The sequence below is a fragment of the Drosophila grimshawi genome, unplaced genomic scaffold (genome assembly GCF_018153295.1).
Source record: "Drosophila grimshawi isolate 15287-2541.00 unplaced genomic scaffold, ASM1815329v1 contig_848, whole genome shotgun sequence".
Classification (NCBI taxonomy): domain Eukaryota; kingdom Metazoa; phylum Arthropoda; class Insecta; order Diptera; family Drosophilidae; genus Drosophila; species Drosophila grimshawi.
In genome coordinates this window covers 1,262,805-1,281,861 of record NW_025063692.1, presented here as the reverse complement: position 1 = coordinate 1,281,861, position 19,057 = coordinate 1,262,805, and the positions used below count along the sequence as shown (strand labels likewise).

The following is a 19,057-nucleotide window of genomic DNA, read 5'->3' as shown; positions in this document are numbered from 1 at the left end:
GCCCAAGTGTTGGAAAAAGTTACTAACAAAATCAAGAGATTGGCGCGCACTCGCATATATACAATAGAAGAAAAGAATATTTCGCATAGTTTGTTTTTACCAGTTTATTCTTGCAATACACCGATTCTTAAGCTACGATACTATGATTTAAAAAAAAAAATAAAAAAAAACTTTATTCTACGCGATACATCACAAAGTTAACATCACCATTACCCACAGAACTTTTCGAGTTACGTTTTGATTAGGTTGCTATTTGGTTTTTGCTTTTCAGTCTACGTCCTCGTTGTGGGTTACAGCACTCAGTGCAGGCTATAACTAACTATATAATTAGCGCTCTTCACTGCTGCTGGCATCCACATCGCTGCCAACAAAGTCATCCTTGTGCTCATAGTTATGATGATGATGGATGTGCTCCTCTTCCTGTATGATGGGTACATGCTCAATGGGGTGATGGTGCTGATGGTGCTGATGCTCGTGATGATCATGATGATCGTGATGATCATGATGATCGTGATGATCGTGGTGGGAGGAATGCTCATGCTTCTCGTGGTGATGAATGTGTTCCTTAGTCTGATGGATTTGGATGGGATGATGCTCTTCATGTATAATTTTCTTCTCCTCCTTTAGAACAATCGGCTTGTGATGATGATGCACATGCTTTATCACTGTATGCACATGTTTCTCGATCTTTTTATGTATTGGAACATGGATGACAATCTTCTTCTTCTTCTGTTGGCTACTTCTAAAGAAAACAACAATAACAAAACATTGAGAAAAACCACTTGGTATATTGGTATGCATATTCCAAACATCGTTTACCCAGCATTTGTTTCCTGGACGCAAATAAAACACAACACCAGCACAGCCAAGACCGATAACTTCAGCAACTGCATAGGGGAAGGAGAGGTGCAAAAAAAAAAGGAAACAAATTTTGAATCCAAATCCTGTACAACTTGTGAACAGCTCTTTTCTGTATATTCATTCGGTTGCCTCAAATAATGTTGCTTACCACACAACGATTTTCCATTTTAATTATGAGTTTATGAGGCGTTGAAACACAGACGATGTGACCGCTCGAGTGGCTCGATAACGAATGATTGCTGGCACACTGCGGCCAAATTATTTTATAACACGATCCATGATCACGATGAGGCCTAAACTGGAATTTGGCGTGGAATGCGCCAGCGTCGCTCGATTTTCGCTTCCGTGCGCCGGCCTCAAGCGTCAAAAGCAGCGCGAGGCGCACGCGCCGCGATCCAAACAACCAGCAAGCAGCAATATATGATTTGCTCGTATTAAATCGCATAGTCGATGAAGATATTGCAGTTGCAACATTATCATCGTCATTATGTGTGTGTGTGTGTGTGATGATTGTGGGTGTTTTACAGTTGTTTCGTTTCTGTTCCCATATTTGTTGGCTTTTTTTGTTTAAATAAACCTTAACGTAGGTGCTGAGTACACTAGACCACACCTGAGTCGTGCATAATAATGATAATATAATCAAGAGACAGGATAAAAATAATGTACGCCCCTTTTCAATGTTTTTTTTTTTTTGTTACTATCTCTGCTGCATTAGCGAATCAGAGTTTTGTTTTGTTTTAGTTTTCCCATTGTTTTGATTTCCTTTGTGGGATTTCTGATTGTTACATGAAAACTTCTGTTTCGGTTTTCGTATAGAGACGGAAGACACATCCATACAAATGTACATTGTTTCTTGGCTTGGTTGCACTTGCACAAAAGTCAGTCAACGGAAATAAGTTGAAGTGTGCAAAGTATATATTTATAAAATAGCAACATACATAATAAAAAAATTAAGATATATTTACAAAGTACAACATAACTATATTTTAAGGTAAGTGCACGTAACTTTCATAATAAATAGTTGTAATTGTATATTAAGCTACAACTAGACCGTTCAAATTCGTGTGTTACGCAATGACACGAAAACATAAAATTTACAACAATAACGGTAATTAAAAACCACATTTATATTTGGCATGCATTTTCCCATTCCCGTGTGCAGTCGAGTTAAGTGCATTTTCACCCATCGTCTTGTAAATAATATACAAAATATCAATTTGAATAACAATCGACATGCACATGCTATCGATATTGCGTTAAGCAACACTGTGCGGCACATACACTACCAAGAACCATACACACAGTTCACACATAGTCACCCACACGCAAGAAGCAGCTGCAAGGGGAGAAAAAAGCAAACAAATTCTTCGAAAACGCTCATTTAAAGGTAATTACAAGTATTTGAAAATTTCTTAAGAGCTGCAAGGATACTTTAAGTAAACGCAAATAGCTCCCAAGATTATCTCCAAACTCCATTGTGTTGTTGCGTGCAAAACTGAAATAGATAAGAGTGTGAGACGTGTTCAAGCCGTCATATGAGTAAACTCTCGCCCCATCTCTGTATGTGTTTGTGTTTGTGTTTGTGTGTGTGTGTGTGAATGAGATTCAAATGGGGCTGCTACGCCCCTCCCGAGGAAGTGGCCGTAATATTGAAATCAATAGCATTACATCGTATTGGGCTGTGGCATTATGTGTATATATATTTGATTGGTACTTTATTTAAATGATAAATTGTAATTCGATTTTTATGCGTGACGAGTCAAACCAATGTCAACGTTCGCAACTGTAGCTTAAAGAAAAACTAATTGGATTTTGTTTTTTTCCAGCTATCTGCAGCAGCAAGTTCCAAGCGTGAGAGTTCCGGTGTAAGAAGAACTGCAAGATGACCGATTCAAAGTATTTTACGACCACAAAAAAGGGTGAAATTTTCGAGCTCAAGTCCGAGTTAAACAATGACAAGAAGGAGAAGAAGAAGGAGGCGGTTAAGAAGGTGATTGCCAGCATGACCGTTGGCAAGGATGTGTCTGCGTTGTTCCCAGACGTTGTCAACTGCATGCAAACGGACAATCTGGAGTTGAAGAAGCTTGTCTATTTATATTTGATGAACTATGCCAAATCGCAGCCGGATATGGCAATTATGGCGGTCAATACGTTTGTCAAGGATTGCGAAGATTCGAATCCGCTGATACGGGCGCTGGCCGTGCGCACCATGGGCTGCATACGCGTGGACAAGATCACCGAATATCTGTGCGAGCCTCTGCGTAAATGCTTAAAGGATGAGGATCCGTATGTGCGTAAAACAGCGGCAGTTTGTGTGGCCAAGTTATATGATATTTCAGCGACAATGGTCGAGGATCAAGGCTTCCTGGATCAACTCAAAGATCTGCTCTCCGATTCGAATCCGATGGTGGTGGCCAATGCCGTTGCCGCACTCAGTGAAATCAATGAGGCCAGTCAGTCGGGCCAGCCCCTGGTCGAGATGAACTCGGTGACGATTAACAAGCTGCTGACGGCACTGAATGAGTGTACCGAGTGGGGACAAGTCTTCATACTGGACTCATTGGCCAACTACAGTCCGAAGGATGAGCGCGAGGCTCAATCCATTTGCGAGCGGATTACACCACGATTGGCTCATGCCAATGCGGCGGTTGTCCTCAGTGCCGTCAAGGTGTTAATGAAGCTGCTGGAAATGTTGTCCAGTGATAGCGATTTCTGTGCCACGCTTACCAAGAAGCTGGCGCCGCCGCTCGTTACGCTGCTCTCCTCCGAGCCAGAGGTGCAGTATGTCGCCTTGCGTAACATTAACTTAATTGTCCAGAAGCGACCGGACATCCTCAAGCACGAGATGAAAGTGTTCTTTGTCAAATACAATGATCCAATCTATGTGAAGCTTGAGAAATTGGATATTATGATTCGACTGGCCAATCAGAGCAATATTGCTCAGGTGCTCAGTGAGCTAAAGGAATATGCCACCGAGGTGGATGTGGATTTTGTGCGCAAAGCTGTGCGAGCCATTGGACGATGTGCCATCAAAGTGGAGCCGTCAGCGGAGCGTTGTGTGTCCACGCTGCTGGATCTGATACAGACGAAGGTCAACTATGTGGTCCAGGAGGCCATTGTTGTCATCAAGGACATCTTCCGCAAGTATCCCAATAAATACGAGAGCATCATCAGCACACTGTGCGAGAATCTGGACACACTCGATGAGCCGGAGGCGCGTGCCTCGATGGTGTGGATCATTGGCGAGTATGCGGAGCGCATTGACAATGCCGATGAACTGCTTGACAGCTTCCTGGAGGGATTCCAGGATGAAAATGCACAGGTGCAGTTGCAGCTGCTGACCGCTGTGGTCAAACTCTTCCTGAAGCGACCATCGGACACTCAGGAGCTAGTGCAGCACGTACTCTCCCTGGCCACCCAGGACTCGGATAATCCAGATTTGCGTGATCGTGGTTTTATCTACTGGCGTCTGCTCTCCACTGACCCGGCTGCGGCCAAGGAGGTAGTTCTTGCCGACAAACCGCTCATTTCGGAGGAAACGGACCTGCTGGAGCCGACGTTGCTGGACGAGCTGATCTGTCACATTAGCTCGCTGGCCAGCGTCTACCACAAGCCGCCTACTGCTTTTGTGGAGGGTCGCGGCGCTGGTGTGCGCAAATCTCTTCCAAATCGCGCTGCTGGCACCGGCAACGCCAACGCCGAGCCGTCCGAATCCGGTGCCGGCTCTGAGGCCATGGTCATACCCAACCAGGAGTCACTCATCGGTGATCTACTCTCCATGGACATCAATGCGCCCGCCATGCCCGCTGCTCCAGCTGCAACTACCAGCAATGTGGATCTGTTGGGTGGCGGCCTCGATATACTGCTCGGTGGACCACCAGCTGCCAATGAAACAGCGCCTGGTGGCGCCACCAGTCTGCTGGGTGACATCTTCGGCCTCGCTGGCACCTCGCTCTCTGTTGGTGTGCAAATACCCAAAGTCACCTGGCTGCCAGCGGAGAAGGGCAAGGGATTGGAAATACAAGGCACATTCTCGCGCCGCAATGGCGAAGTCTACATGGACATGACGCTCACCAACAAGGCCATGCAGCCGATGACCAATTTCGCCATACAGCTGAATAAGAATAGCTTTGGTCTGGTGCCCGGTTCGCCGCTGCAGGCACCGCCACTGCCTCCAAATCAGTCAACCGAAATTAGCTTGGCGCTGGGCACCAGTGGACCCATTCAGCGCATGGAGCCGCTTAACAATCTGCAGGTGGCCGTTAAGAATAACATTGACATCTTCTACTTTGCCTGCCTGGTGCATGGAAATGTCCTGTTCGCCGAGGATGGTCAGCTGGATAAGCGTGTGTTCCTTAACACATGGAAGGAGATCCCAGCCGCCAATGAGCTGCAATATAGCCTGAGCGGTGTCATTGGCACCACCGACGGCATCGCCTCCAAAATGACCACCAACAACATTTTCACAATTGCCAAGCGCAACGTTGAGGGTCAGGATATGCTCTATCAGTCGCTCAAACTAACGAACAACATCTGGGTGCTGCTCGAGCTGAAGCTGCAACCGGGAAATCCAGATGCCACACTCAGTCTCAAGTCGCGCTCTGTGGAGGTGGCCAACATAATATTTACCGCCTACGAGGCAATCATACGTTCTCCTTAAGTTGATCCAAGCATCTAACAATAGCAACAACAGCATCTACAGCAATAACAATAATAACAAATTATATTCGAACAGCCAACTACAAATCGAAATGGAATTATATACATCCATAATATATTAATTATTGTAGTTATTTGAATGTTACGTGAGAAATCTGTTAAAACAAAGAACACCTCAAGATTCCAAATTAAGCGCAAAGTTGAAGTGTATTATTATTACTTACCTATTACGATTACATGCATATATATACATATATTTATATTCGCATATATTCCCCCAATATACATTTATAGATGGGCACAGGATATACGCATATACGTTATTATTATCGCCTACAAATGTTTTTCTTTTCCCCCCCGTTCAAAACTTTTGAATGCACGATAAAATCGATGTCATCGTTAGACGCATATTTCAGATTTAACCAATTTTGTGTAAAGCGCTCGGACAGGATAAATGCAAATCAGGGTTTATCATTCCAGTAATTTGATTATCTTGAAAAGCGCTTAATATTAAGTATAAAAATACATGTTTGTCTTGTACCATGTGCATGTGTTTAGCAACAAATTATATAATATACATAGCACACATATATAATCAAATTAACAAGTATATACCCTATTCTACTCGTTGTTGCTTGGGTATTATGGGCTAGCGAACAGGAATGGGATCGATTCATTCTCCTGGCGGAGACCAACACTTCATTTATGAATGCAATTATATAAGATGAAAACAAACTGCCTTGAATAGGTTCGCATACCCTTCTCTCCCAGTTGATGCTAACAGGGTATAATCGATTGTGCGTCTCTCATTTACATACCTGCACACACACAGATTGTCATACGTAAATTCACCTGAGCTTACACTGCCGTTATCCTGCGAAAGCCCAACGCAAAGCTTTTACCAACTAACGCAGGCAGTACACGACTCCAGAGCTTTTGGACATTCACTTGAGGGTTGCTACATGACGCCAGCTAATGCTGTCCCGCTCTCGCAGCCTTGGCTGCCAAAGGGCAGCACACCGCTGTGTTGGGGTTGTCCCTGTCGGGCGCTCGTTGTGCGCTTCTGCCACACGCGGTTTTGTTGTACCACAAGTAAATTTGTCTTGGCCCCGATTGTAACGTCCAACTCCAACTCCATATTACAAATAAGTGTACACAATAAAATGCGAGTGCGAATGCATTAAAAAATAAAAAGAAAAAAATAAGATAAAGTGAAACAAAGAAAAGCCCTGCCAAAAGTCAAAAGCCAAAAGCCAAGAAATCAACGTCCAACTGGAAAGAGCCCACTTCGCACAGACAGTGAAGGATTGTCTGCTGGACATGCTGGTGCTGCCAACTGTGCTTGAGACCAACTCCGCCCTATTTTGAGCTGCAACTTTGACATACAAATCGCTGCTACTGCTGCTGCTGCTGCTGTTTCTGCTCTGCCGCCTGGCCATGGGTCGCAGCCCGATATCTTGCCCCTGATCCCACGATCGAATTAACAAAAGAAAAAACTAGCTAAAAGCGAAAATAGTGCAGTGTAGAGCACAATGAGTGGAGCGGGAAATGGCAGTGACGCCAGAGACGTTGTGGCTGCAGCGGGAGGTGGAGCTGGTGGCGTTGCCGGAAAAATTGGAATTGGAATTGGAATTCGAGTTGGAGTTGGAGCTGGAGCTGGAGGCATGGAAAGCAGTGCACTACATTCGCTGGATAACTATGATGTGGCCTATGATGGCCAGGAGCATGATGACACCAAAAGCGTCTCTCATCTCGATTGGCCATTTTTAATTAAGGTGCGTATCTAAACCCCTTTTGAGGTTATGTTTCTCTGTATGCAAATAAGAAGTGCGCTCCATGCAACACTTTGCTCTCTTTTTATCTTCAACTGTATATATATATATACATATGTATATTTGTGAGTGTGTGTGTGGGTATTTTATGTGTCAACAGCCATGTTAACTGAATCATCATCAATGAGTGGGGCAGGCCAAGTGGCGCCAAGTGTGTCAGTCAGTGGCCCTGAGTGCAGATGCACCCATGCTTCACACAAAGACTCGTCCTTGATCGCATTACGAGCCAAGCATATGCAAACAAACCTACTCACACACACACACACACACACACATATATATATGTATATATATCTGTGCAGCAAATGAGGACAAGGAAGTTGAGTTTGAGTTGAACTGTCTTCGCACTATCCGCCACTGAGCAGATAATGTGTTGGCATGTTCCCAGATGATAATAATAATACTAATGTAGTAATATAGACGATAAATAATTACACATACCAATTCCAATATCGCCAGCCAATTGCAATTATCAATCGCAAATAAATCTGATTTCCCCAAGTGCCATATTTTCATGCAAGCTTAAACCCAATAAATTCAACATTAAAGACACGTTTAATATTTCTGGACAATTCTTATTTGTTGAGTTTCTAATTTTCTTTCAGTAAGTTCAGCATTTGTATATACGAGTACACTTTATATTTATTTATATTTCGAAATTGAAACCTACAAAGCCAGTTTTTTTGTCAATACTGCGAATTATATTGTAATCAACAGCTGCACTTGAATTTAAAACCGAATTTTTTGTTCGAGTGTAGAGGTAATTGAATATGTTATTTGAGTGTATATTTTTTTTAGCCACCTGCAAAAAACTCGCCCTGTCACCGAAACCTGTTTCTCAACTTTGCATGGCTGAGCGATTTAATTAAACATTTCCGTTTCCATTTCCGTATGTGTGTCTTTGCTAACCATTTGTCTCCGTCTCTGTCTGTCACACAGGGCATCCTGGAGAGCAGCCAGACATGTTCACCCACAAGCCCAGACACGCTGGCCGCACTCCTCTGGGCCATCATGGCCGTGTTTGGTATTGTTTACGCTCTGCTGGGCTATCGCTGCCTGCGCGCTGTTGGCTTCCTTAGCGGACTGATGGTGGGCGCCAATGCCATATTCATTTTACAGGACTTTCAGATAACGTGGCTGGGCAAGCCGGCCGACTCGGCTCTGGCCATAGTTGCCGGACTGCTCGGCGCCGTTCTCGGCTCCACATATCCAGTGGCCTCTGTGCTGATCAGCGCTTTTGCCGGTGCTCTCCTCTCGGGCGCTGCAATGGCCGTCTGTGTGGCCACCATGCCGGACAACGAGTTTGGGGTAAGCTGTGCAAAGTAAACTACAATTTATAAATTGGTTAAAATTCACATTCTGAAAGCTCCGCTTAAACTACTCCATTTGGTCCACTTACAAAGCTGTTCTTGTATCTCCTCTCCTCCGCAGTATCGCGAGATTTATGTGGCTATTGTAGGTGGCGCCGTCATTTGCTCAGTGCTGACGCTGTGCTGTGTCAAATATGTGACCATATTGACATCCAGCATTGTGGGCACAGCGATGATAATTGGGTCCATTGATTTTTTCATGCATAGCTTGGAGACGATTAACTGGATACTCAATATGAAGCCGCATCCATCGCCACCGCCCTGCTATGGCGGACTGCTAATCACTGCCTGGCCGGTGACCATTGTGATTAGCATTATGGTGCAGTGTTTCATCACAGCTTGGCGCGTGGATCATCGCAAACGCATCTATATGCGACACCATCAGCAACATCCCCATGGACCGCATATAGCGCACGGCCAGCAGCCGGCACCAGGCAATCCCCATGTGCCCATGCGGCGGGCACAGTCGCGCACCCGGGAGACACGCGAGGAGGCACGCCAGCGCAAATTCCGCTATCTGTATCAGGTTCGCACGGCACGCGGTGACATCATATCGCAGGTGAGTGCAATGGGTATAAGATCCTTGACAGAATGTCCTCTTATCATATGTAATTTTGCAGAACTTTGTCTCGGCACTGCAGAAGCGCATTCAATTGAGCGGCACGGAGACACCGTCGGAACGTTCAATCAAGACGAGCTCCAATGAGCGCAACACTTTCCGCAGCGATCGCACCCACTTCACCACCATCCACGATCCGGAGCTGTGCGACAAGATCGAAATCGTACGCGACATTGGATAACAAACAAGCAATAGCTACATGTAACTATATCCGTAAGGGGGAAACAGCGAGCGAGTGCGTTTAGATACAGGTCAGAGGACACAGGTCGGGGGCAACTAAACGAGCAGAGATGGACACATACGGATTTAGTAGAGCATGTAGCTAATGGGTTTTAAGCAGCGACACGCACAGTAAAAACAGCTGCAAGCAAACAGACACAAAAATCTTGCGAACGTGGTAAAGATAAAAGATGCCAACTTGGCAGATGAACAATGAACAATGAATAATGAATAATGAATGATGATGACGAAGAAGAAGCTTTAACTTGATAACTACAGAATACGGTTTAGAAAAGATAGATGGAGAGTAACAATTGTCGGCTGATTTCGCGGAAAGGTCTTAAATGTAATGCTGATATTTCAAAAATATCTAGACTAAATCACATAAAAATCAACCGCGAATAAGCTGGATAGAAAACAAAAAGCCAAAACGCACATTTCAAATGGAGATATGGGAATATAGTGAACAATATACGATATATGTATGAGAGTTGGGCTGAAAAGTATGAGATCTAGACGAGAAGCGATAGCCCCTGAAGTAAATGCATTTGGGGGATTTGTTTTCTCATTTTTACTAAGATCGATTACGTTTCAGCCCAACATCTAATAAGTATATGCATTCCTAGCACTTTAAGAGCATATTCAACGTAGATATTTAATTTAAAGGTATTATCATATAAAAAATAATAAACAAGAAACTCATGTTCAAGTCTCGCTTAAAACAAAAAAAAACAAAACTAAAATGTTACTAACAGGTATATATAGACGAGTCAAATATAGCCGTGTTTCATAAGTTAGATTGACTTGCGTTCTTATTAGAAAGTAAGAAAGTACACAGAAAATTCGTGATCGTAACGTATATCGCAGAGTGATGAGATAGGCCAGTTGGAATAAAGCATTGTTTCTCTTAAATTTAATATATACGAAAGGATATATATTAAATCATATCTAAGTTTTGCGTATTCCTCGTGTGCTCTCTGTAAACTGGAACTAAAACTATATTATCTAATACAAGCGCTTAAAACATAATCAATAATTGAGGCGCAACAAAAAAACAGAAGAACATTTTACTACTGATTTTGTATCTGTGTTATAATTCTACGAGTTCAGCATGTATTTACCAATTACATTTACACGCATATACTTGAGCTATATATCCACTTATGTATGTATGTATATCATTATTCAAGCATAGAATTGCTCCCGAGCAATGTTTAGAGAACTTATTCAATTTGTGAATCGCTCTAAGAATACCTAAATATATAAGTACATAGCATGTACTAGTTACAACTGATGTTTCCTTCGATTTTGATCAAGTAATCCATAAATACATATATATACACATACATATATATTATATATGCATACCTATTAAGTACAATAAATTATATCCAGTTTATAAGGGAACCGAATTTTAAAACCTTACGCCAAATCTGTACAGTTCATTTGGAAGGTATGGAAAACACAAAGTAGAATGAGATTGCCTATTAGGACTTTAGTGAGTAAGCCAAAGATTTCGATTTATTGATTGCCCAAAGAAAGTTATGCGTAAAAGACGCAAAATGCGAGCGCAGAAACATTTTAACAACATTATCATAAGTTTAAGCTAAGTTTAAGTCTAAGATCCATGCAAGCTGCAGTACAAACTCAAATGAATCCGATCGATTCATCAAGTTGAAGCAAATCTGAATACATAATGAAATAATTACTATACAGCGTATAGCCCGATAAGGTCAGATTAGACATTGACAAAAACACACTCAAACTCACACACTTTATTCATCAAGCTTACAAGCCGTGTTATTTATTAAAAGTTGAATATTTTTGAACCTAAACCAAATGCTATATCAAAATTGCTGCCGTCCGCAATTGTTAATTTTTCGAAATTGTATCTAAAGAATTTTTGTTAAATGTTTCTGGCAACTGTTTTATTTGTTTATTGTTTATCGTCATTATAACCAACTAATCTTAAGTTGTTTAATTCATTCATAGTAGGGTGCAATGTCTAATCGGGTGTACTCAAACGCACAGCATTTAAAAGGAGTAACAAAAGTAATGAATAAACAAAAGAACAAAAAAAAATAAACTATTGTCTAACAAGAGTTGCTAAATATTTGAGAATTAATAGTTAATATTGATAAATGATCTAAATAAAAAAAAACAAAAACCATTTAATATGGTGTGCATACTAAAGTAGTAATATAAAAACACTTCACATAATTAAAACAATAAAAGATATAACAAATAAAAGCAAAACTTTAAAATCTATGAATTCCGCAGAGGCTAGGCACAATGACACAACCAGATTATAAACAAAACGAAACAAACAAACAAATCAAAGTAAAATAAATAATGCGAGCCGAATAAATAACCAATGCGTTTTTGATAGTGATTAGGAGAGTAAACAAACTATTCGCTGGCGTTGCACTCGCAACGTGAGCATTGACAACGGCGAATGTTTCCTCATTCGACTGTGAACTCCGCGAGCCTAAAGCATCTCTGGCCGATGGCGGACCAATACGAGGTACTCGAATCCCTGGCGCTGCAGGAATCAGTTGAGACTGAAATCCTAGACAAGTGCCGCCAGTCCCCAAACGGGGCCACAAACATGGCAGAACTGTTGGCCGACAAGCGTTCGCACATAGCCATGCCGGGCATTTACCTTATGGCTGCCATGAACTTGGTAAATATCGGCTTATAAGCTGAGATTTATACTATACATATATAAATGCACACAAATATATGTAACCTAAACTTTCCTATATCTCTCTCATGTTGTAAACAAAATTGCTTGTCATCTTGCAGTGCAGTCAGGGCAAAGTGCGTGTGCAGCAGAAGGGGCAACATCTGACCGAGGATGCATCTACTGCGGATAATTTGATCATCACGTTGCTAAACTAATAACTCAACTTGCAAATGTTCTTATTACTGATTAATACACAGTTGTTGCCCGGCTGAGTTTTTTTGTTTTTATGTATTTCATGTCATATTTCATAGACCATATTAACGGGTTGCACGAACAAATAAAACAACGATGACAATTTGTAACAAGTATTTATTTATATTTGTTGCTATTCTTTTTCATTTCAATTGGTTGCAATTGGTGTAGCCTCCCCTATACGGTATTAACTATTTGTAGTGCATTATTTGCTGCTTGCGCTTGCTGATGTTGTTGCTGTTTGGTATTGTGGAGTTGGTGTTGTTGCTGTTGTTGTTGTTGCTATTTGTATTGAATGGTTGACGAGAAGGGCAGGCTGCTTAGATGCGGCCCGGGAATGTGCCGCTCTCGCGCTGATCGTCCCACTTCTCAACCCAGGCATTGGGGCACATCGTCTTGTAGACCTTCTGGAAGTAGTTGCAGGGCGCAAAGTTCTCGCCGCGCTTCTTCTGGCAACGATGGAAATCAATGTAGGATTGATAGCAATAGCGCGTCACGTTCTGGTTGGGGAAACGTGGATCAAAGGGAGCGGTCTCCATCTTATAGGCGGACATGTTGTCGGCTGACGACTTATCGCTGTTTTTGTTTTTGGACATGAAAAATTGCATATATATTGACTTTTAGTTAAACAAAACGAAACGAATTGAATCGAAACGAAACGAAACAGAATAAACGCAAAACCAAAATCGATGGACAGATATTGACAGATTGATAGATTGACACATAAACCAGGGCGCAAATTGAACACAGGTATTGAGATAGCGATAGTTTATATAGTATGTGTGTAATGGAATTATGTAACAACAAGAAACGAAAGGCATGTTTTATGGACAAAATAGAAAAGTATAAATATGAAAAAGAAAAATGGCAATTAAGAATATTCATAATTATATTAATTAATAATATTGACAATAATAATGGTAATCGTAACAATAATTGTCCATTGACAATTAATCAATTCAAATTAAAAGTCAAAGTCAATTTCAAATTCAATTTTCGATCGTTGTGCAAAAAAGAGAGAAAAAGAGACAGAGATACACAAAGAATCATAATACGTTAGTCCATGTTTCGATGTTTGTATGAACGATCTTTCATAAGATAAGTGATAAGTGTAAGTACAGACATTATATAAATTATATATATATATATAATGTTGCAGAATACATATTTATATATATCATATTGTTAAAAAGTATTCTACTTGTAGACTTAAAAAAATGTACAAACTACGGCTTAAGTTCTACACTATTGTTTATTACATATTATTATTATTCATATCCATATTCATATTCATATTCATAAGTGAGGCGCTGTTCGTTTATACTCATTGCTGCTCCTCTCCCCATTGCCTCCGTTTGTGATCCCAAAATTGCAAAATATATATGCTGGCTACATATTTATATATTATTGTTAAATGATTGCTAATTCTAAAGGAATTGAGATATAGTATCCCTACTACGTATCAAAAGTTTCCCATTTCTTTTAATTCCTTTCTTTCGTATCAAATGGCTGAGAATAAGAAGTGAGTGAGCTGAGGAGCCACCCTTCTAAATTAAACAAAAAAGAAAACCAACAACAAAATACAACTGCTGAGCTATGTTGTCATGCTTATATCTAAATAGTATATATATATATATATATAGACATATACATATATATGAATGTGTGTGTGTGTGTGCAATCGCACCGTTTGGATTCTGTAAATTGCCTGCATTCAAGTTCATTTTGTCATTTTGGTATATATATAAATATATATATATTTATCTTGCTTGTTGCATGTTGTATGTCTGTGCATGTGTGTGTGTGTGTGTGTGTGTGTGTGTGTGTGTGTGTGTGTGTGTGTGCATGTGTTCCTGCTGCTCCTATTTGACCAGTGGACGCTTGCCGTTGTCCGTATCGCAGGCATTGCTCTTGTACTTGTTCACTTCAGCCAGATAGAGCGACCAGAAATCCTTGGGATCCACATCTCGCTCATTGGGCGTCTTCAGCTTGGCCACAACGCCCGTTTTCAATATCTTTCCACCACGACGACGCCCCACCATTGGCGGCGGCGGCGCCGATTTGCCAGCCGCCGCGGCCGCAATATAGGGAGCAGCCGGGCTACTGGCCGCGCCGGCGGCAATGGCTGGCAGTGCACCAAACACATTAACTGATGCTGAATTATCCAACTGTTGCTGCTGCTCACGCAATGCTACTGTTGCAGTGGCAGCTGCTGTTGCTGATGCTGCTGTTGCTGCTGCTGCGGCTGTTGCGGCATCCAATTGCAACTGCTGCATCTGCGGAGACTGATACTGTGGTCGCTGTTGCTCCTCTTGCATTTTCTTGAACAGTTCCATGAAGGAGCCATCGTTGGCGAACACTGGATGCGATGCCTCTGGCTTGGGCGGCGGATATACTTTACCGTCGCGAGCGAGAGTCTCGCGCAGCTTCTCCTCGATCTCGCGATGTATGCGCTCCTTGTCGAAGGGCTCATCCGTATCCAGATTGTAATAGGCGCCCACAGCAGACATGGCCTTGTCGTTGCATTTGCCAGATGCATTTGCTGATGGTAACGGCATGCGCACTTCATCCATGCTGTCTTCCATTATCCCTCCTCCTCCTCCACCACCTGCACCTCTGCTCTGTTTGCTGCCATGCGACTGCTGTTGCTGCTGTTGACGTCGCGAGGGCGGCGTTGTGGAACGACTGCGACTATCCCGCTGATAATAGCTGCTGCGTCTGGAGTAGTCCCTCTCACGGTCCCGCTCCCGTTCTTTTTCCCGCTCCCAGGAGCGATCACGTGAATCTCTTGTGTTGTGGTTGTGGTGACGATGCTGCTGATGACGCCGCTCCCGATCACGGCTATGTCGTCGCCGCTGGCGCTCCACGGAGCGACTGCGACTGTACCGCCTGCCACGCTCAACGGAACGGCTACGTTCGCGTCGATTGCTGCGCTCATGATAGCCACCATTGACACCACGCTGGGTGCCGCGTCCACGGCTGACGCTGCGCCGATTGCGCTGCTGCTGCTGTTGTTGTTGCTGTTGCAGTTGCTGCTCCTCCTCCGGCTGCTGCTGATAATACGGTAAGCGTGCCGCAGACATGTCGTTTTTTGCCCAGTCAGAGTCGGACTTCACTTGCGGCGTTTGTTGATCTGCAATTCAAACTGTGCCGCGTTAAATCAATCAGTTGCAGTTGAGACGATTTGTATGCGGTATACCTATACACAAAATATACAATTCTTTTTTTGGTTTGCTTGTTTCGATTCGATTTGGCGACACCTTCTGCTCTGTCGTCAGTACTTTAAGACATACGTACATACATACATAATTACATATGTATATTTATTGTGTTTTACAATTTGCTTTTTGCCTGTTGCCTGATTGCCACCTGCGTGCTTGTATTACTACCCCATACGTCACAATTTTAGGTTGTCATCTTCTGACATACACTTTAATTATTGTATGTTTTATTTAGTTTTGTTGCTAGCAGCGAGCAGCTCACATTTGTTCTGCAATTTATTGTGCATGCTCTTTGTTTAATCATCTTTCGTTGCTGTTAATAACAGCGATGAGAAAAGAAAAAGAAAAAAAAAACGGGCAGAGTTGCCACACTGAGCCGCGTTGATTTTGTGCGAACTTTACAATTAGAAGTTAGTTTTTTCTGTGCACAACACACTTCCAGAGGACAACACAAATGTACCCATGACAATGTGAGTAATGCGAATATATATATATATAAATATATATATATGTGTGTATGGGTGTGTGTTTGTGCAGTTGGCATAACTGAAGGCGGACTACTTACTGTAAAACACACAAATAGCATTAAAGTACCAGAGAATTAATGGCATGGCCGGTAAATCATGTGTCTACAGTATAAAGTATACAATATAAATACATACTCACACAGGCAGGCCAGGCAATTTGAATATTTGCACTGAAACTCAAAATCTTATGCAATTGCAAATTGATTTGATTTCGTTTGGACTTTTTGGGTTGTAATAAGGAATTATAACATTTACTTGTATGCTTTTATCCCGAGGATGCTGTTGCTGCAACTGCTGCTGCTGTTGCTGCCACTGTTACGATGACCGTTGACTGATGCCGCTGCTGCTGATGTTATTGATTGCTGTTGTTGTTCTTGTTGGTTGTCCTCAGATGAGGGGCTGGGGGCAGGCACCCTTTTTTTTTTTTTTTTTTTTTTGCAGCCTGCCAACCTCCAGCTGGGTTCTGTTGTAGGGTTGTCGGGTTGCGCGCGGGTGTTGGTGCGGTGCGTCGCGTGCGTTTTAATGTGTTTTTGTGCTTGCTTGCTTTGGTTGCTGCTCTTTGGCTTTGCTTTGTAACTTTGCTTAACTGAAATCGGTTGGGAGCGGATTTTTGTACGTCCTGCATGGAAAAATGAACTTGAACGCATGAATACAAGACGTTACTTGGACCAAAACGCTGTGCAAGGAGTCAGTTTATCATAATTACATTTTTCTCATTTTCTTTTTGTTTTGTTTTTCTTTGTGGTTTTGGGGGATACAGATACGGATACTTAACTTAACGGTGATGGGTGGGGCGGGGGCGGTGTGGGATGGGTGGCAGCTTCGAACCAATTGCGTTTTAGCGCACATTCCCAACTTATGTAACTAACGCTAAACGCTAAACTTAGAACGCTTGCTTAATACATAACTTACTTATGCCAAAGCATAACTTGAACTCACTCACTCAACATATTTGCCGTAAAATTAAATTAGAAGTTATGTAATTCTTTTTCGTTGCCTTCTGCTAAAGCCTTTATAGCCAGCGGCATTCGAAATGTGTATGTGTGGGTGTGTGTACGTGTGAGCGAACTTATGACAAATACTAGTGTTGTGTGTTGTTGCATAAATACAATATTTGAGCCACTGGCTTACAATTTGAGTGAATTGCATTCTGATTTTGTTTGTTGTGCGTTTTCATTTCTTTTTTCTTTGGTAAAAACATACCTTTGTTGTTTCGGAAAGTACGAAGAAAATTTTCCAACTGCTTGGAGTTTGTCGCTGTTACGAACACGAACTGGGCTACGATAGTGTTTGTGTGTGTTGCGTGTGACAAAAGCGAATTAAAAATATCGGCTAGAGCCGAGTTGCCAGATGTTCACTAGTACAAGTTAGTTTTTAATTTGACAGCATAGTGCTCTGTTGGCAGAATGCCTTATCGGTATCGATTATCGAGTGCTAGCGTTAACATTTCATCATATCAAGTCACATCTATATGTAATAAACGCGATTCAACGCCGTCAAGTTATGGGTGGTTCAATATAAGCCCTTTCGTTTGTTTCGATGATGGACAGCAATCTAACCGAGCGAGGGGCCAAGCCAAGAACCAATAGAAATCAACAGCAGCGCAGCAGCCAAACCACCCATCGAGTTGTGCGAAAGGTTCCGCCGCGTGCTGCCAACACCGACGGAAGCAATATTTACATTACAAGCAAAACAGACTTTAAGGTAAGCAGCAAGTTGTCAAGCTGTTGAAACTATTATTATTATTATTCAACGATAAATGTTGTCAATTGGCACAGGCACAACAGAAACGATGCGAAGATCTACTGAACTCGGGTGCTAAGGAGATCTATTTGCACTGCATGGGCTATTCCATTACACGAGGTATCAACTTGGCACTGCGTCTCATCCAGAACTCGGAGGGGGCACTCAGCTACGCAATTAACACGTCCACCATACAGCTGGTGGATGAACTGCATCCACTTTGTGATGAGGACGACATAACATTTCGCAAGCGCAACAATTCCGCCTTGCACATTAAGATCTACAATAGCAGCCTCTTCGATATTGTCGTACCCAAGCTGCCAGCGCAGCCCGGCTACACAACCACCACCAATAAACAGCAACAGACGTACCGCAAGCCCCAGCAGCACCACCAGCAACGTCAGCAGCACCCGCAGAAACAGCAGCAGAAACTAAGCAATCCACAACAAAAGTAACAACGATATCATGTTCAAATTATCGGAGCTTGTGCGTTGGCTTGGCCTAACAGAGTTTGAGATATTGGTAAATCTGTGTGGCCTGCTGGTGTTCACCATAGCGCTCGCCTTAAAGATTGCTGGCACATTCAACAACGTGTTCCCCGAACTGTTGTGCGACTGGTTTAGCATATTCAGTCCGCTGTTCTTCATCGATATTTGCAATGCGTATTTCTGCGTCATCGTTGGCATTCGCATGTACCTCGACGCGGAAAACAAGCGCAAGGCCCTGCATCGGTTCATGTGGAGCACATATTTCCTCGTACTTATCGCCATCTTTAAATATCTGTTGTGCCTCAAACTGTCGGGCAAAACGGGTCTCGAGTACAGCGAAGTCTTTTCGCCCATCTTCGTGCTGCTGCAATTGGTTGCAGTGCGCGCCTGCCAGCTGCCTAACTCTATTTAAAAACTGAAAATTGTAAACTGTATATCTATATGTATATCCATGAGAAATTATGCCTATGATTTATTTTATGTATTATTGTACGCAAGTTGTGAACATAGAAATACATACAAAGTTTTTTGTATAACCCACAATGGAAATATGTTCAAAAACTGCCTTTAACATATTTCT

At 42.5% G+C, this 19,057-nt stretch overlaps 8 protein-coding genes across 8 annotated transcripts; 5 read left to right on the top strand and 3 right to left on the bottom strand.

Annotated features, from left to right (window-relative positions):
- Positions 1 to 124: 124 nt before the first annotated feature.
- On the bottom strand, positions 125 to 1,260 carry LOC6569237 (uncharacterized histidine-rich protein DDB_G0274557). The gene is made up of 3 exons (XM_001995529.2): positions 1,010 to 1,260; positions 820 to 887; positions 125 to 742 (listed from the first exon to the last, which is right to left on the bottom strand). The coding sequence occupies exons 1-3, from the start codon at positions 1,025 to 1,027 to the stop codon at positions 328 to 330; spliced, it is 501 nt and encodes a 166-aa protein (XP_001995565.1). The 5' UTR covers positions 1,028 to 1,260; the 3' UTR covers positions 125 to 327.
- A 912-nt stretch (positions 1,261 to 2,172) lies between these two features.
- Positions 2,173 to 6,120, top strand: LOC6569236 (AP-1 complex subunit beta-1). The gene is made up of 2 exons (XM_001995528.3): positions 2,173 to 2,248; positions 2,688 to 6,120. Exon 2 carries the CDS (start codon positions 2,744 to 2,746, stop codon positions 5,519 to 5,521), a length of 2,778 nt encoding a protein of 925 aa, XP_001995564.1. The 5' UTR covers positions 2,173 to 2,248; positions 2,688 to 2,743; the 3' UTR covers positions 5,522 to 6,120.
- A 459-nt stretch (positions 6,121 to 6,579) lies between these two features.
- Positions 6,580 to 10,854, top strand: LOC6569235 (transmembrane protein 198). The gene is made up of 4 exons (XM_001995527.2): positions 6,580 to 7,295; positions 8,292 to 8,660; positions 8,784 to 9,281; positions 9,343 to 10,854. The coding sequence occupies exons 1-4, from the start codon at positions 7,053 to 7,055 to the stop codon at positions 9,520 to 9,522; spliced, it is 1,290 nt and encodes a 429-aa protein (XP_001995563.1). The 5' UTR covers positions 6,580 to 7,052; the 3' UTR covers positions 9,523 to 10,854.
- A 1,102-nt stretch (positions 10,855 to 11,956) lies between these two features.
- On the top strand, positions 11,957 to 12,584 carry LOC6569234. Its single transcript, XM_001995526.2, has 2 exons — positions 11,957 to 12,243; positions 12,366 to 12,584. Exons 1-2 carry the CDS (start codon positions 12,016 to 12,018, stop codon positions 12,459 to 12,461), a joined length of 324 nt encoding a protein of 107 aa, XP_001995562.2. The 5' UTR covers positions 11,957 to 12,015; the 3' UTR covers positions 12,462 to 12,584.
- A 17-nt stretch (positions 12,585 to 12,601) lies between these two features.
- LOC6569233 (cytochrome c oxidase subunit 6B1) lies at positions 12,602 to 17,539 on the bottom strand. Its single transcript, XM_001995525.2, has 2 exons — positions 17,450 to 17,539; positions 12,602 to 13,074 (listed from the first exon to the last, which is right to left on the bottom strand). The coding sequence occupies exon 2, from the start codon at positions 13,050 to 13,052 to the stop codon at positions 12,819 to 12,821; it is 234 nt and encodes a 77-aa protein (XP_001995561.1). The 5' UTR covers positions 13,053 to 13,074; positions 17,450 to 17,539; the 3' UTR covers positions 12,602 to 12,818.
- On the bottom strand, positions 14,299 to 16,212 carry LOC6569232 (zinc finger CCCH domain-containing protein 13). The gene is made up of 3 exons (XM_032741407.2): positions 15,698 to 16,212; positions 14,745 to 15,631; positions 14,299 to 14,675 (listed from the first exon to the last, which is right to left on the bottom strand). Exons 1-3 carry the CDS (start codon positions 15,795 to 15,797, stop codon positions 14,361 to 14,363), a joined length of 1,302 nt encoding a protein of 433 aa, XP_032597298.1. The 5' UTR covers positions 15,798 to 16,212; the 3' UTR covers positions 14,299 to 14,360.
- A 101-nt stretch (positions 17,540 to 17,640) lies between the features above and the next one.
- Positions 17,641 to 19,013, top strand: LOC6569231 (ribonuclease P protein subunit p20). The gene is made up of 2 exons (XM_001995523.2): positions 17,641 to 17,950; positions 18,025 to 19,013. Exons 1-2 carry the CDS (start codon positions 17,786 to 17,788, stop codon positions 18,442 to 18,444), a joined length of 585 nt encoding a protein of 194 aa, XP_001995559.2. The 5' UTR covers positions 17,641 to 17,785; the 3' UTR covers positions 18,445 to 19,013.
- LOC6569230 (transmembrane protein 203) lies at positions 18,455 to 19,013 on the top strand. The gene has a single exon (XM_001995522.3). It carries the CDS (start codon positions 18,455 to 18,457, stop codon positions 18,887 to 18,889), a length of 435 nt encoding a protein of 144 aa, XP_001995558.1. The 3' UTR covers positions 18,890 to 19,013.
- Positions 19,014 to 19,057: the final 44 nt, after the last annotated feature.